This window comes from Ornithorhynchus anatinus, chromosome 3 (genome assembly GCF_004115215.2).
Source record: "Ornithorhynchus anatinus isolate Pmale09 chromosome 3, mOrnAna1.pri.v4, whole genome shotgun sequence".
NCBI classification, from domain to species: domain Eukaryota; kingdom Metazoa; phylum Chordata; class Mammalia; order Monotremata; family Ornithorhynchidae; genus Ornithorhynchus; species Ornithorhynchus anatinus.
In genome coordinates, this window is record NC_041730.1 from 24,650,325 (window position 1) to 24,666,084 (window position 15,760).

A 15,760-nucleotide genomic window follows, 5' to 3' on the forward strand; every position below is an offset into this window, starting at 1 on the left:
ATCTAAGAATTACAGTCTTACAATTTTTGACCTTTAAATACTCTTTTTTCTGCCTCCACTCGAGATATTCTGCTCTGCTTTGGGAAAGGCCAATTCTCCTTCTTATGGGTTCTAATCCCGGCTCCGCCACTTGTCTGTTGTGTGACCTGGGGCAAGTCGCTTCACTTCTCTGTGCCTCAGTTACCTCATCTGTAAAATGGGGATTAAGACTGTGAGCTCACCTGGGACAACCTGATTACCCTGTACCTCCCCCAGCGCTTAGAACAGTGCTTTGCACATAGTAAGCGCTTAACAAATACCAACATTATTATTATTATTAAGCCTTTCTGAGGAACAAAGCTTGTTCATTCAATATTCAATAGTATTTATTGAGTGCTCACCATGTGCACAGCAATGTACTAAGTACTTGGAATGTACAATTCGGTAACAGATAGAGACAATCCCCACCCATTGATGGGTTTACGGTCTAATCGGAAAAAATCATAATAATAATGTTGGTATTTGTTAAGCGCTTATTATGTGCCGAGCACTGTTCTAAGCGCTGGGGGAGATACAGGGTAATCAGGTTGTCCCACGAAGGCTCACAGTTGATCCGCATTTTACGGATGAGGTAACTGAGGCTCAGAGAAGTGCAGTGACTTGCCCACAGTCACCCAGCTGACAAGTGGCATAGCCGGGATTCGAACCCATGAGCTCTCACTCCCAAGCCAGGACGGGAAACAGGTCTACCAACTCGGTTATACTGTACTCTCCCAAGGGCTCAGTACAGTGTTCTACATGCAGTAAGTGTGATTGAACAGCTCTCTTAAAAAGGATTAGATCTTCAAAAGCTTTCAGGTCTTGGCAATAGGCAAAAGATAATAATAATAATAATAATGTTGGTATTTGTTAAACGCTTACTATGTGCAGAGCACTGTTCTAAGCGCTGGGGTAGATACAGGGTAATCAGATTGCCCCACGTGAGGCTGACAGTTAATCCCCATTTTACAGATGAGGTAACTGAGGCACAGAGAAGTTAAGTGACTTGCCCACAGTCACACAGCTGACAAGTGGCAGAGCCTGGATTCGAACCACTGACTCCCAAGCCCGGGCTCTTTCCATTGAGCCACACTGCTTCTCTGATTCCGGACAGATGGGAAACCCTGAAGACCCTACTGTGGGCAGGGAAGGGGCTACCAACTCTGTTATATGGTACTCTTCCAAGTGCTTAGTAAAGTGCTCTGCACACAGTAGGCACTCAATAAATACTACTGATTGACTCCACCTCCAGTGGCAAGATTCCACAACTCTTATTCATTACCCACGCAAATAGCTTAAATTTTTTACAATGCGTTCTCGATAACTTCTGCTCCTCTGCTCCTCCCCCTCTCCCTTCCCCTCCCCTCAGCACTGTGCTTATTTGTATATATTTTTATGACCCTATTTATTTTGTTAATGAGGTATACATCAGTTACCTCATCTGTAAAATGGGGATGAAGACTGTGAGCCTCACGTGGGACAGCCTGATTACCTTGTATCTGCCCCAGCGCCTAGAACAGTGCTCTGCACATAGTAAGCGCTTAACAAATGCCAACATTATTATTGATTCTATTTATCGTGATTATGTTGTCTTGTTTTTGTCTGTCTCCCCCGATTAGACTGTGAGGCCGTCATTGGTCAGGGATTGTCTCTATCTATTGCCGAATTGTACAATCCAAGCGCTTAGTTCAGTGCTCTGCACATAGTAAGCGCTCAATAAATACTATTGAATGAATGAATGAACTTCCAATATTCAGCAATTAGCAAATTACAGTTGCAAATTACAATCAATTTATTTATTGAGCACTTGCTACGTACAGCACACTGTAGTAAGAGCTTGGGAGAGTAAGACACAACAGAATTAGCAGACGTGTTCACTGCCCCTATTTGAAAGTCTAGAAGGGGAGACAATCGTGTGACTAAAATGAAAGCTACTCAAAATAAATATGAGGCAAAATGGTGGCCAAATATGAAATAGCTCTACCTAGGAAAATATATGCTAGATGATCAGTGTTGATTGAAGATTTTATTTTTTAGAAATATGTATTTTTTTCTATGTGGCTGGTTAGTTCAATTAAGGGAATTCTATTCTGGAAAAAAAGCATTCAGAAATTCTCAAAATGCAATGCACTGGCCTCCCTGGGTATTTTAAAAAAATACAAACAGGTACAAGAAGGGTTTAAGGTAAATTTGAGCCCAATAGATCCATAATGGGCTCTAAAGGTAAGAATCGAGGATGTGGAGACCGTTTAGACTGTGAGCCCGTCATTGGGCAGCGATTGTCTCTATCTGTCGCCGAAGTATACATTCCAAGCGCTTAGTAAAGTGTTCTGCACATAGTAAGTGCTCAATAAATATTATTGAATGAATGAATGAATGGAGAAAAGTTAGGGATACTATAAGGGGCAAATCCTAATCCCAAGGATGAGTGTTAAAGAGGCCAATTTTATTTTTTGGTTTTTTTAATGGTATTTTTTAAGCACTTACTACATGCCAGGTAATATACTAAGTGCTAGGGTAGATATAAACTAATCCGACTAGACACAGTCCGGCTGGGCTCACAGTCTTAATCCTCATTTTTACCGATAAGGTAACTGAAGCACAGAGAAGTGAAGTGACTTGCCTAAGGTCACACGGCAGACAAGCGGTGGAAGAAGGGTAGAACTCAGGTTCTCTGACTCCCAGGCCCAAGGTAATTCCACTAGGCCACTATGCTTCCCAAATCTCCTTTGGAGAGAATAATAAACTCAGTGGAGTCTTGTTTGGAACCAGAATGATATTAGGAGAAGCTGCATGGTATAGTGGATAGAGCAGAGATCTGGAAGCGAGGTCATGGGTTCTAATCCCCCTCTGCTACTTGTCTGCTGTGTGGCCTTGGGCAAGTCACTTCACTTCTCTGGGCCTCAGTTCCCTCAGCTGTAAAATGGGGATTAAGACCGTGAACCCCATGCAGGACAGGGACTATATCCAACCCGATTTGCTTGTATTCACCCCAGTGCTTTAGGACAGTGCCTGGCACATAGGAAACACTTACATACTACAATTATTACTATTTTTTCCATTTTCAGGGGAAAACTATGATCCATCACCTGCCTTGGGAACCAGAATCACATTTTGGTCTGATTTTTAAAATGCCAAAAGGCATTTTGTGCCTCAGTTACCTCATCTGTAAAAATGGGGATTAAGACTGTGAGCCTCATGTGGCACAACCTGATTACCCTGTATACCCCAGAGCTTAGAACAGTGCTCTGCACATAGCAAGCGCTTAATAAATACCAACATTATTAAAAGGTGCCTGTCTATCTTTGGGAATGAGAGTTTGAACTCAAGGGCACTATTCAAAGTTGCTCAACTTGCACATGGATCTACACCGAGAGACTCCTTTAGGGCAGAAGAGTTTAGGATGGGAAGCTGCCGATGCACACTGAGGAAGTCTAGGGAGTCCACGCTTCAATAACTCTGGTGCCAACTGGGGATAGAGCGGAGCCCAGGTCAGCTCTCCGTATATTCTTGACACAAACTCTAAGCTTAGCTACTGTGACAAGTGGAAAAAAACAAACTGAGCCATAATCCAATGTTCTCATTTGTTTGGACGTTTGGTCTTGATTTAACATATAGAAAGTTTTGGCCGAGATTGGAATTAAGGAGGCCCTGCCATTTTCAATACCAAAGTACAGGAGGGAAGAAGAGGGCAAAGGAGTCTAAACTTAGAATTCAAAACACATTAGTCTATTAGCTCGTTGTGGGCATGACTTCCTGGGCAAGAGTCCTGTTCCTGCCCAGCTTCCCCACCTCCCGCCTTCCCTTCCAGCTCGGAAAACGTGCCAAGCCCGTGACAGCTGTCCACGGTGGACCGAGTGGCCCATGTCCAGCCCCATCCAGGCTGCTCCTTCTCCAGGATCCGGAAGGCAAGGGAATCGTTCTGGGGGGGGTGGTGCCCACCTGGACCAGCCTGCTGAAGACCCTCTATGGATTGCTTTTTGCTGACAGGCTGTCAGGGGGCTGCCTGTTGCTGACTCCCGCCGCCTCTGGCAGCGATGGACGGGACGGAGCCCAGCGGACTCAGCTTGGGTAGGGTGCAGCTGAGGTGCTGGGCACAGAAGTGGTGGTATTTGTGGTATTTGCACTTACTATGTGCAAAGCACTGTTCTAAGTGCTGAGGGGATACAGGGTGATCAGATTGTCCCATGTGGGGCTCACAGTTTTAATCCCCATTTTACAGATGAGGTATCCGAGGCACAGAGAAGTCGCAAAGCTGGCAAGCGGCAGAGCTGGGATTAGAACCCATGACCTCTGACTCCCAAGCCCAGGCTCTTTCCACTGAGCCACGAAGTGCTGCCCTTATAGGTGGCCACTCCATGGGTTGAGGGGGAGGGAGGGGACTGTCTGAGCTCTTGTTCTTTCCAAGCCTGACAAGACCTCAGAGGTTCCAATCAGCTCTGAGAAGCTGGCATGTTCGCTCATTGAAGGTTTGTCTCCTCCTAGTCCTCACCCTCACTAATATCCCAGCCTGCTCTTCGGCCCTGCACTCATATGGAAAAGTTGGCACCCCTGGGCATGGTGTTTTCGGTGGGGGTGCCTGCCAGTGAAAAAGAACACGGGCCTGGGAGCCAGAGGGAGTGGGTTCTAATCCCTGCTCCACCATGTCATTCATTCATTCATTCGATAGTATTTATTGAGCGCTTACTATGCGCAGACCACTGTACTAAGCGCTTGGAATGGGCAATTCGGCAACAGAGACAATCCCTGCCCAATGACGGGCTCACATGGGAGACAGCAGCAAAGCAAAACAGAACAAAACAAAAACAAGACAACATCATTAAGATAAACACTTCTTTAATTTGTCTTCTGTGTGACCTTGGACAAGTCACTTCTGTCTCAGTTTTCTCATCTGTGATATGGGGATTCACAGATCCTCCTCCTACTCCCTCCTACTTTGTCTGTATGTCCAGCCTGTGTCCAGCTGAATCCAGCCTGATTACCTTCGATCTATCCCAGCGCTTAGTACAGCACTTGGCAAATAGTAAGTGCTTAGTAGATACTATAAGCATAATCACTTAGCCAGAGGCCCATAAGCATGGCAGACACATCTGGTTCCAAGAATAGCCAGATAACTTGGGAGATTCCAGGAAAGCACTCTAACCCAAGTAGATCTGAAATGAATCTCCAGTGGAACCTACCAGAACCTACCTAAGTGCCTATAAACACTGAAATGTGATGATGTGACATGAGCACTCTTAGATAAATCCTCAAATAACACCACTCAAGACCCAAAAAATGCAGTAGAGGAAAACACTAGAGGCTACTTTCAGTGCAATCTTTCCGAAAATCTGTATGGACAATCACATTTGAAATGCATTTTAAATTTGAATTCTTAAGAACAAGTATTTTTGTACTGAATGGTTACTTCTATCCACCACAGAGTTGTAAGCAAAGGGAGATGGAAAAGAGATTTACGTGAGCGGGTGGGATTTGGGAAGAACGGAGAATGGGATGGTATGGGCCATTACACCATGATGTAAAATTCTTAATAGTTTTCCTAGCCTATGCATATTACAAGTCTTAAAGCTTTTCCCCATTAAAATATTTGTAAGCTTCTTGTACAAAATTCATAGACCCATCCACAACAGACTTTTAGGCTTCCCGTTGCTTTAATTTATGGTGATGTACTTTTCTAGGATCACAAAATCCCATTAGAGGTTGATTGATTACCTATACCACATTAAAATAGAAAAAAATCTGAAATAGAAAAAAATTTGATGATTTCAACACATTATGTGGAGAAAATCTGAATTTTCTTTGCCTGAAAAATTTCTTTATTGTTTCTCTTATTGTTAAGCATAATACCAAAGAGTTCCAGTCACTCCGACAATAGAGTAACATGGCAATTTACACTTTAAACAAAAATGCCCTGGTTGGTGGGAGCGGGGAGTGAAGATGACAAAAAAGGGCTTGATAAAATTATACACATCCAGATATTTCCATACAGGTGGGGAAGATTCAAGATGCATGTTCATTAGTCTGAACTGTGAAATGGTGCTTCTTTTTTTTTTAATGGCATTTGTTAAGCAGTTGCTATGTGTCAAATACTGTTCTAAACACTGGGCTAGGTACAAGTTAATTAGATCGGACACTATCCCTGTCCCACACAGGGTTCAGTCTCAGTAGGAGGGAGAACAGGTATTGAATGCCCATTTGAAAAAACTGAGGCCCAGAGAAGTTGAGTAACTTGCCCAAGGTCATCAAGGAAGCAATTGGCAGAGCTGGGATTAGAATCCAGGTACTCTGACTCCCAGAGCTGTACTCTTTCCATGAGGCCATACTGCTTCGATTAACTGGCAACACCAGGCCACAGGGCCACCCTCTGAGGTAAGCCATGGTTCTTGTTCACACCAGATGGGTCCAATTGGAGCCGGAGACTTCTGCAGGCTGGCAGATCATTTCAGGGCCCTTCAGTTTACTGTTACGCTAAGGTCCTTGACCAAAGAGAGGTGGTCAAAATCCCAGGAAACTGTGGAACTGAGCCAGTCAGGCCCACATCTTTCCTCCTAAGGGGGTGGTTCCTTAGTCTCATCCCAGAATCCAAACCCGTATAAATTCCAGAGGCTCCAGGGGAACCCTAGAAAGCAAGACAGGATGTGTCTGCAACTTGGCAGGACCCACTGGGGTTTGTATTCAACTGTGGAATGCAAAAAGTGACCTTCTACATCTTTCTGTGGTGAATACCGTAGCCAAAATGGGATTTTGCCAAACGTTTTGTACATGTCTTTTGAAGGCGTTGGCAAAATAGAACCAATATTACGGCATTTACTTAAAGGGTCAGGGAGGAATGGGGTGAAAGGGTCATTCAACACCAGAATGACAATCAATCAAGGTATTACTATGAGATGCTACTGTATTTTTTTTGGCCAAATAAACCGTCACAGCATTATTACTGCAACTGAAAGTTGCACTGCATATTTCTGATATGCCTTTGAGAAGCAGCTTGGCCTAGTCGAAAGAGCATGGGCCCGGGAGTCAGGGGACCTGGATTCTAAACCTGGCTTTGCAACTTGTCTATGTGACTTTGGCCAAGTCACTTAACTTCTCTATGCTTCAGTTGCCTCATCTGTGAAATGGGGACAAATTACCTGCTTAGAAGGGGAACCCCATTAGGGACTCGCATCATGTTTCTGAAAAAAACATTCAGTCATCTCCCCATTCCTCAAAAACCTCCGATGGTTGCCCATCCACCTCCTCGTCAAAACAGAAATTCCTTACCTTTAAAACAGACCATCAGCTCTCTCCCTTACCTTACGTCGCTGATCTCCTATTACAACCCAAACTTCACACATCGCTGAACAGCAACCTATTCTCCGTACCTCCATCTCATCTATCCCACCACTGACCCCTGGTCCGGAGTCTGGAACTCTCTCCCCCTTTCATATCTGACAGTCCACCCCTATCCTCACCTTCAAAATCTTCCTCATATCACAACTCCTCCAACAGGCCCTTCCTGACTGTGCCGTCCTTTCCCCTATCCGTCCTCCCCTCTGCATCAGCTTTGTATTTGGCTGTGCATCCCTTGGGCACTTTGATGCTCACAGTAGCCCCGCAGCACTTCTATTTTAATATGTCTGCCTCCCGCTATGGACTGTTAGCTTCTTGTGGGCAGGGATCATGTCTACCAACTCCACTTTATTGTATTCTCACTCAAGTCCCTAGTACGGTGCTCTGCACACGGTATGCAATCAATAAATACGAAAGATTGGGACTGGGACCGTGTCCAATCTACCCATATTGTATCAACGCTAACACTTAGTACAGTGCGCCTGTACCAAATACCACAATTAGTGCATTATTATTTTATCCAGCGCTCAGGCAGTGCTCTGTTCACAGTAAACACCCAATAGATACCACTGATGATGATTACGATATTCAGCATTATTCTTGGGTTTAAGCAAAGGGTTTGTTTGCTTCTGCCTTACATTTCAGAAAGCCAATGGGTATTAACCACATTCAAGTCTTGGCACAAATATATCGGCAGACTAAAAAATTGCCTTTTACTCCCACTTGGAGCCATTGGCTATCTTGTATCTCTTTAACGGTATTCTCACAACTACACTCAAACAGCCTACAGAGTGCACTTTGGTCATTTTCCACATTATTTTTAGGTCTTCCCACTTAAAAGTTTTGGAGAAGTTGTCCAAAAACTAGAATTAACTGGCATAAGCTAAAGGGAAACTGTATCTTTAATGATTTGTTAACGTCACATTCACTTACTTAGGAATGTGATTTCCTTTCGTTGCCAGGAGAGCAACAGTTGCTGTGGTTACCACACAATAACAGGAATACTTAACTGAAACAAACTCCACTCACCTGTACAATGATGCCCTTGCTCTTGTACTCTTCATGGAGGCATTGAGAGAAGAAATCTACAAAAGCCTGGGAGGGGGTGAGGGGTGGGAAGAAAATACACACGTAACATCCATCTGTCTGATTTGTTGTCAAGGAAACAAGAAATAACACAGTAACTCCATGTAACACTAGAGTTTCTAATCATTCCCTTTATTTTAAATGAAGATTAAAGCTTATGAAAAGGCATATTAGTTTGTACTGGCAAAACCATTAAATGATGAGATCCTTGCCAAATGCATCATTCAAATCAAATTTGGATTCAGCTTCTACTTAGTGCATCGAAAAATACTTTTCAAGAAGATGCACTGGTAGTTTAAGAATGCAACTCCCGCCTCATGATCAACCTACAATTACAGATAAAATACGGTTTCTGATTCTTCCCCAAGGATTACTTTCGTTCCATTACTATAGAAATATATTCTTTCTTGAGTCTTGGGTGACTCTGGTAAGTCTATAGAAAGGAGACAAAAGCTAACATCCTTGGAATCCTTTGGGAACACAAGATCAATCAATAGATGATATTTATTGAGCACTTACTGTGCACAGAGCACTGTACTAAGCACTTAGGAGAGAAAACTACAACACAGCTAATAGATACGTTCCCAGTGCACGCAGAGCTTGCAGTCAAGAGGACACGGGCTAGGGAAAGATGGAGTTACTACTATTCATCTTTCCATAAAAAAAGAAAAATGAAGGAATCCCATTTTGAGCTGCAGCAGGCTGTCATTTCGAACCCAAACCCTGGGAGTCAATTAGGAGTTCCCAAAGTTTTCTACCGGCAAATGCCACCGCGGTGGGGTAGGAGGCGAAAGAGGTTAGAAACCCCTTCAAGCATCATTATGTTATAGAGCCTCCATTTTCACACACATATTTCTCATACACAGGAGGTGAGCCTCTCGAAACGGAGGGGAAAAACAATTTCTGAAGGTAGTAGCATCTGCTTCAGAGCGGCATCAACAGAACTGCACGTCTTCGGCTCATTTTCGTTGCTTGGAAACATTAATTACATTAATAGTAAGGAGTCTTATTACTTTTCTGTTTTGCTAAATTTATGCCAGAAGTACGTGTATGCCGATTGGCCGCAAAAAACTTTAATGAACCGCTACTGTGAATGGAAGATGAACATTAAAAATAAACAGAGTTGTGCTTCTGTGCTTCCACAGACTGCATATAGCTGTCTTTGGAGTTAATTAGGAACCTGAGAGAGCAAAGAAAAACCCCGACTTGATATCTTGTGTCTTGTTTCTCAGAAACATCTCTATGATGCAAATAAAAACCAAGATATGGAGATATCTACTACAGTGGAAAAAATCACCTATCTTGGAAATTTCGGAGAAAGAGAAAAGTTGAGGTATTTCCTTTCCTCCTTCCATTTTGTGTTTTCTTCAGTTGGGGATGTATTTGAAGATTTGATATTTTACTAGATGAATAAACCTCAAATGGCCTACTGCAAATGCATTTCCTGATCTATAGGAATGATAAATTAAAACAAGTCTTCCACAGTTCCCAGTCCCAAAACAAACTGAGCTAAACATTTCAACCTAACTCCACAGCTTAAATCAGCAACAAGCACTGTTGTGAAATTGTGCTGGGTAAGAGCCATTGGCAATTAAAATCTCACTCTTAAGGGCTTGAATGATGGTTCTCAGCCTTCCTTGTCATGATCATCCATCCATCCTCTGGGAAGAACTGCATTTCCTCCATCATTCTGTTTTTCCTATTTTAAATTGGTAAGCATTTTGAATGGTACTTGTTAAGTGTGGGGTGGATATGAGTAATCAGGTTGGACACAGTTCTTTATCCCCCATGGGGCTCAGAGTCCAAGTTGAAGGGAGGAGGGTTTAAGCCCCATTTTAAAGATGCAGTAACAGAGGCCCAGAGAAGTTAAGTGCCTTGCCCAAGGTCACACAGTGGACAAACAGCTAAGTCTTCCTACTTCCAGGCCTGGGCTCTTTCCCTTAGGCCATGCTGCTTCCCATTTAAACTGAGGTGGACCATTGTTTGACCTTATTTAAATGTATTCGAACTTTTCTTGCTCACATAGTAAATATTTTTACTTATTTGATTCATGTTAGTATGCATTTTTTTCCTGAAATCTGTCTCGATCACTGTTTTCTGAATGTCCTATGCTTAACCCAATGCTAAGTGCATTTGGCTTCTGTCGTCAATTCGACAGTTTTCAGTGTTTGCGTTTTTATATGCTAAAATTTGCATTTTGAAACCTTGAATATCTAAAGTGTAGAAACCATACCCAAAGGTCTCACAGAACCTTACAAGTAATCATTCCGCATTCTAGGTCTCGTTGGTTACAGCTGCCCAACACGCCTAGGTTTTTCACCGTGGAGGTGGCATGTGAAAGTCAGCAATATTACCTTTTGTATTTCAAAGGACCTACAGGGGTTAATTTTGAAGCTTCTACTGCCTAAGTGACCTACAGTTCATCTGCTCCAATATTCAGCTGTCCATAGTTACTACAGAAAGGGAGCTGTAATGCTTGATTTTGAAATATCTATATTTCTCTTTCAAATACAAAGCTTTCATTTTCAAGATAACTTTGTTTTTTGAATTATTAAGCAGCATGTCGTAGTGGGGAGATCATGGGCCTAGGAGTCAGAGGGACCTGAGTTCTAATCTCGGTTCCTTTGCTTGTCTGCTGCGTGACTTTCGGCAAATCACTTCACCTTTCTGTGCCTCAGTTACCTCATCTGTAAAATGGGAATTGAGACTGGGAGCCTCACGTGGGACAGGGGCTGTGTCCAACCTGCTAAACTTGTATCTACCCCAGTGTTTAGTTTAGTGCCCGGCACACAATAAGCACTTAACAAAAACCACTAAAAAACAATCCCTTAAATTGAGAGGCCCAAATGATAATGCGCTTGAGGGACCGGCAAAAACAATAAAAGCGACCCTGACAAGGGGGCCACAAAGCTGCAATGCCAAAACTTCAAGTCCCAAGAAACCAAAGATCCTTACCTTCAAATATTCTTGATAGTCCCATGAATCTGTCCTTGCTTACTAGACCTGAGTCGTCAAAGTGTCTGGAGATCATGCCTGACACTCAAATTGTTAATTACAAACAACACTGTCAACGATGAAGTTTATGACTAGAGCTACACCTCTTCAGCTCTCACTCCAGTTTTGCTTTCTTTTAATTTTGCAGCAAAGGCACAATGAATAATATGATGAGCTCAGCTACGGAGGAAGGGGGGTGAGGGAAGTAATCCCAATACTGTTTTTGTATCAGAGTAATCCTATTGCTTCATTTCTATTGGTCAATCAATGGTGTATTTATTGAACGCTTACTTTAAGCAGAGGACTTGGGAGGCTATCACTGTCCTTTCCTTTCTCCACGAGGAGTGTTGGAGCTGCTCCCCTCCCTTTACAAAAAGCTAGTCTCCCAGGAATATTAAAAGGTGAAACTAGAACGCAAGTTTTTGCCTATTCCTTCTCCCTGTAGTCCAGCTAATAATTGTCAACAAGAAAATCCCAGCACAAATTTACTTTACTTTTCCCCCTCTTCAGATCATGTGATCTACCAAACAATATTCACCTTTGTTGCTGAATATATAGCCAGTAATGGCACCGGGCTCATGCCACTAGCAGAAGAGATGTTCAGAATTACACCTTTAGATCTAAAAGGAAAAACAAAAAAAGTGGTAAGGAGGGTATTTATATGTTTCAGTAGTGATAGTCAAGAAATACTTTGGCGCTATCAAAGTATGGTGGTTAAAGCACATCAAAGTACAGTGGCAGAAATTTAACTCGGAATTTTTCCACCAAGGACAAATTCGCCAGCTGCATCCCCCAAAAGAAAATGTATAAAAACTGTTTATCTCTCAACAGTAAATGAGACTTCTCCTTGAAGTGTCTCCCTGAATAATAATGATAATTATGGTATCCGTGAAGCACTTTTTATGTGGCAAGCACTGTTCTAAGCACTGGGGTCTATACAAATTAATCAGGTTGGACACAGTCCTTAGTCCCACGTGGGGCTCATAGTCTAAGTAAGCAGCAGTAGGACTGAATCCCCATTTTATAGATCAGGTAAGTGAGGCACAGGCAAGCTAATTGACTCGCCCAAGGTCACACAGATCAATGGCGGAGCCAGGATTAGAACTCAGGTCCTCCGACTCCCAGGTCTGTGCTCTTTCCATTAGGCCATGCTGCTTTGAATATGCACAGAGCTCTGTTGTCGCTGCTTCAGTCACGCTTTCAATCCCATACACTTCCCTCCCTTCCAACTGGGACTATTAAAACTCTTTCCTTCCTCCTCTTGTGCTCCTTAAGAGCTAGCTTAACTTCAGCTGCTCCATTAACTGGTCTATTTAAGACTCAGCCCCGACACCCAAGGACCAATGCCACACAAATTTTTTTTTTTTTTAAATGTGCTATTTGTTAAGCACTCACTATGTGCCAGGCACTGTCCTAAGCACTGGGGTGGATACCAGCAAATTGGGTTGGATACAGTCCCTACCCGACATGGGGCTCACAGATTCAATCCCCATCTTTCAGGTGAGGTTACTGAGGCACCGAGAAGTGAAATGACTTGCCCAAGATGGCACAGCAGACACGTGGCGGAGCTGGGATTAGAACACATGACTTCTGGCACCCGGGCCCGTGCTCTATCCACAGTATGCCATACTGAGTCTCGTCATACTGCACCATATGTCATATGCCATGTCATACCTGAGGAAAAGAATCCCTGCCTGAAGCTGGGAAGCTCACCCAGCATTCCCTGCCGGAGAAGGCCAAAGCGGAGTTCAGTTGGCCTACCTTGGGACCTAGAGCTGGCTAGGTATGCATAGGACTGAGGGGAAACATTAGGGCAGTGCTCAAGCACTTACTACAATGCTCTGCACACCGTAAACACTCAATAAATACAACTGATTGCCTGCTTTTTGGGCAGGGACCGTGTCTACCAATTCTGTGGTACCGTACTCTCCCAAGTGCTTAATACAGTGCTCTGCACACCGTAAGTGCTCAATAAATACGATTGATTTCTCAGAGGTAGCCTTTTTCCATTTCCCTACCCTTGCCCCATTCATCCACTTCTATCCTCTCCAGGGAAGGCTTTTTAGTGTAGCAAACCTCAACTCACCCAGTACATGGGAAGGAGCGTGGCCTAGTGGAAAGCACCAGGGCCTGGGACTCAGAGGATGTGGATTCTAATCCCTGTTCCACCACATGTCTGCTGTGTGACCTTGGGTAAGTCACTTCACTGGGCCTCAGTTCCCTCATCTGTAAAATGGGGATTAAGACCGTGAGCCCCAAATGGGACAGGGACTGTGTTCAACCTCATTACCTCACATCATTCCAGAACATACAACGGTGCCTGGCACATAGTAAGCGCTTAACAAATACCACAATTATTATTATCATTATGGAAGACAAGAGCAAATGGGTGGCTAGATCCAACTGGTAGATACAGATGCGTTTCCACTCCAGCCTTTGTTGTTGAAGCACTGGAGAACGTGAGCGCTAATCTGGACCCTGGTGATTGATATGTAGATGGGATGTTGGCTTGTTCTCTGCTGCTTCTGGTGCCATTCAGGAAACTCTAAAGGTTGTTGCTGCTGTTGACATCTAACTAGTAGATACAGCACAGGCCTGGGAATCAGGAGGTCATGGGTTCTAATCCTGGTTCCGCCACTTGTCTGCTGTGTGACCTTGGCCAAGTCATTTCACTTCTCTGAGCCTCAGTTCCCTCATCTGTAAAACGGGGATTGAGACTGTGAGACCAACATGGGACAGGGACTGTGTCCAACTCAATTTGCTTGTATCCATCCCAGTGCTTAATACAGTGTCTGGCACACAGTAATACCATAATTATTATTATTATCATTATTAACTACCAGTTCCCCTCATGCTCGAGAAGTCTTTCGATAGGAATTTATGATAAAACAGTCTGGTGGGTTTGAAGTATAGTTGGCGATTCTCTAGCCTCTCCAGAATCCCAACCCTTCAATCAATCAATCGTATTTATTGAGCACTGTGTGCTGAGCACTGTTCTAAGTTCTTGGGAGAGTACGAGCACTTGGAGTTGTATCCATTAGTCACCCCTCCCTCAGCCCCACAGCACTTATTTCAATATCCAAAAAGTATTTATTGTGTGCCTCCCCCTTTAGACTGTAAGCTTGTCATGGGCAGGGAACACATCTATCAACTCTGCTTATGGTACTCTCCCAAGTGCTTAGCACACAGTTAGTGCTCAATAAATATGACTGACTGACCACACTATAACAGAGTTGGTAGACAAGTTCCCTTCCCACAAGGAGCTTACAATTAGAAGGGGAGACAGACAAATAAATTACAGATCTATAAATACAAGTGCTGTGGGGCTGAGGGTGAGGTGAATAAAAGGGAACAAATCCAAGTGCGAGGGTGATGCAGAAGGTCTGTAATTTATTTATTTGTATTCATGTCTGCCTCCCCTTGCTAGACTGTGAGCTCGTCATGGGCAGGGAATGTGCCCTTTTGCTGTTGTCCTGTACTTTCCCAAGGGCTTAGTACAGTGCTCTGTGTACAGTAAGCGCTCCATAAATCTAACTGAATTAATTAAAAGGGAAAATACAGGCTCAGTGCAGAAGGCCTCTTGGAGGAGATGTGACCTTAATAAGGCTTCGAAGGTGGGGAGAGGGATGGTCTGTCGGATATGAAGGGGGAGGGAATTCCGGGCGAGAGGCAGGATGTGGACAAGGGATCGAAAGTGAGGTGAATGAGACTGAGGTAAGGAATAATTTAAATAACAACCAATGTCATAAATCTCCTAGCTCCCCCCAAATTGACAAAATTGGAGAAGGTAGTTTCCTTTAAGCTTCCCTATAAGATTACACAGATGGAGAAATTGAGAAGTGCTTATGAAAGAGGAAAAAAAGTAAATCTTTCTCACTCTTTTATGGTACTGGGAAGAGTTACAGAGTAAATCAAGATTTAGAGTATGCTGAAATGAAGGCAACACTTCACATTTTTGCTAAAACATAACCAGAGCACATTCACATACTTTTTTCTAAAATATTGTATTGAGTAATATTTTATGATACAACACTCATCACTTTTGCTTACTTAGTAATAGACACAATTTTGTGAAGCAAAAATGACCCAAGTAATGTCAAATCTCTTTGGGAATAAAAGTGGTATATAAAATCAAGATATCATTAGTGAAGTTCTTCCGACAGCGAGTGCTACCATAACAAGGTGGAATCTGTGTTTATTATAAAATAGGGGATAGAGCACAGACCTGGGAGTCACAAGAACCTGAGTTAGTATTCCAGTTCTGCCACTTGTTCGCTGTGACCTTGAACCAGTCACTTAACTTCTCTGTGCCTCAGTTATCTCATTTGTAAAA

At 43.3% G+C, this 15,760-nt stretch overlaps 1 protein-coding gene across 1 annotated transcript in view; it reads right to left on the reverse strand.

Annotated features, from left to right (window-relative positions):
- Positions 1-15,760, reverse strand: part of HSD17B12 (hydroxysteroid 17-beta dehydrogenase 12) — a 97,556-nt gene that overhangs the window by 4,102 nt on the left and 77,694 nt on the right. The window contains exons 8-9 of the mRNA XM_029060846.2: positions 11,966-12,047; positions 8,377-8,442 (exon numbers count right to left, since the gene is read on the reverse strand). Of these exons, the coding sequence (XP_028916679.1) occupies positions 8,377-8,442; positions 11,966-12,047 (148 nt within the window). The remainder of the gene's footprint in view (positions 1-8,376; positions 8,443-11,965; positions 12,048-15,760) is intronic.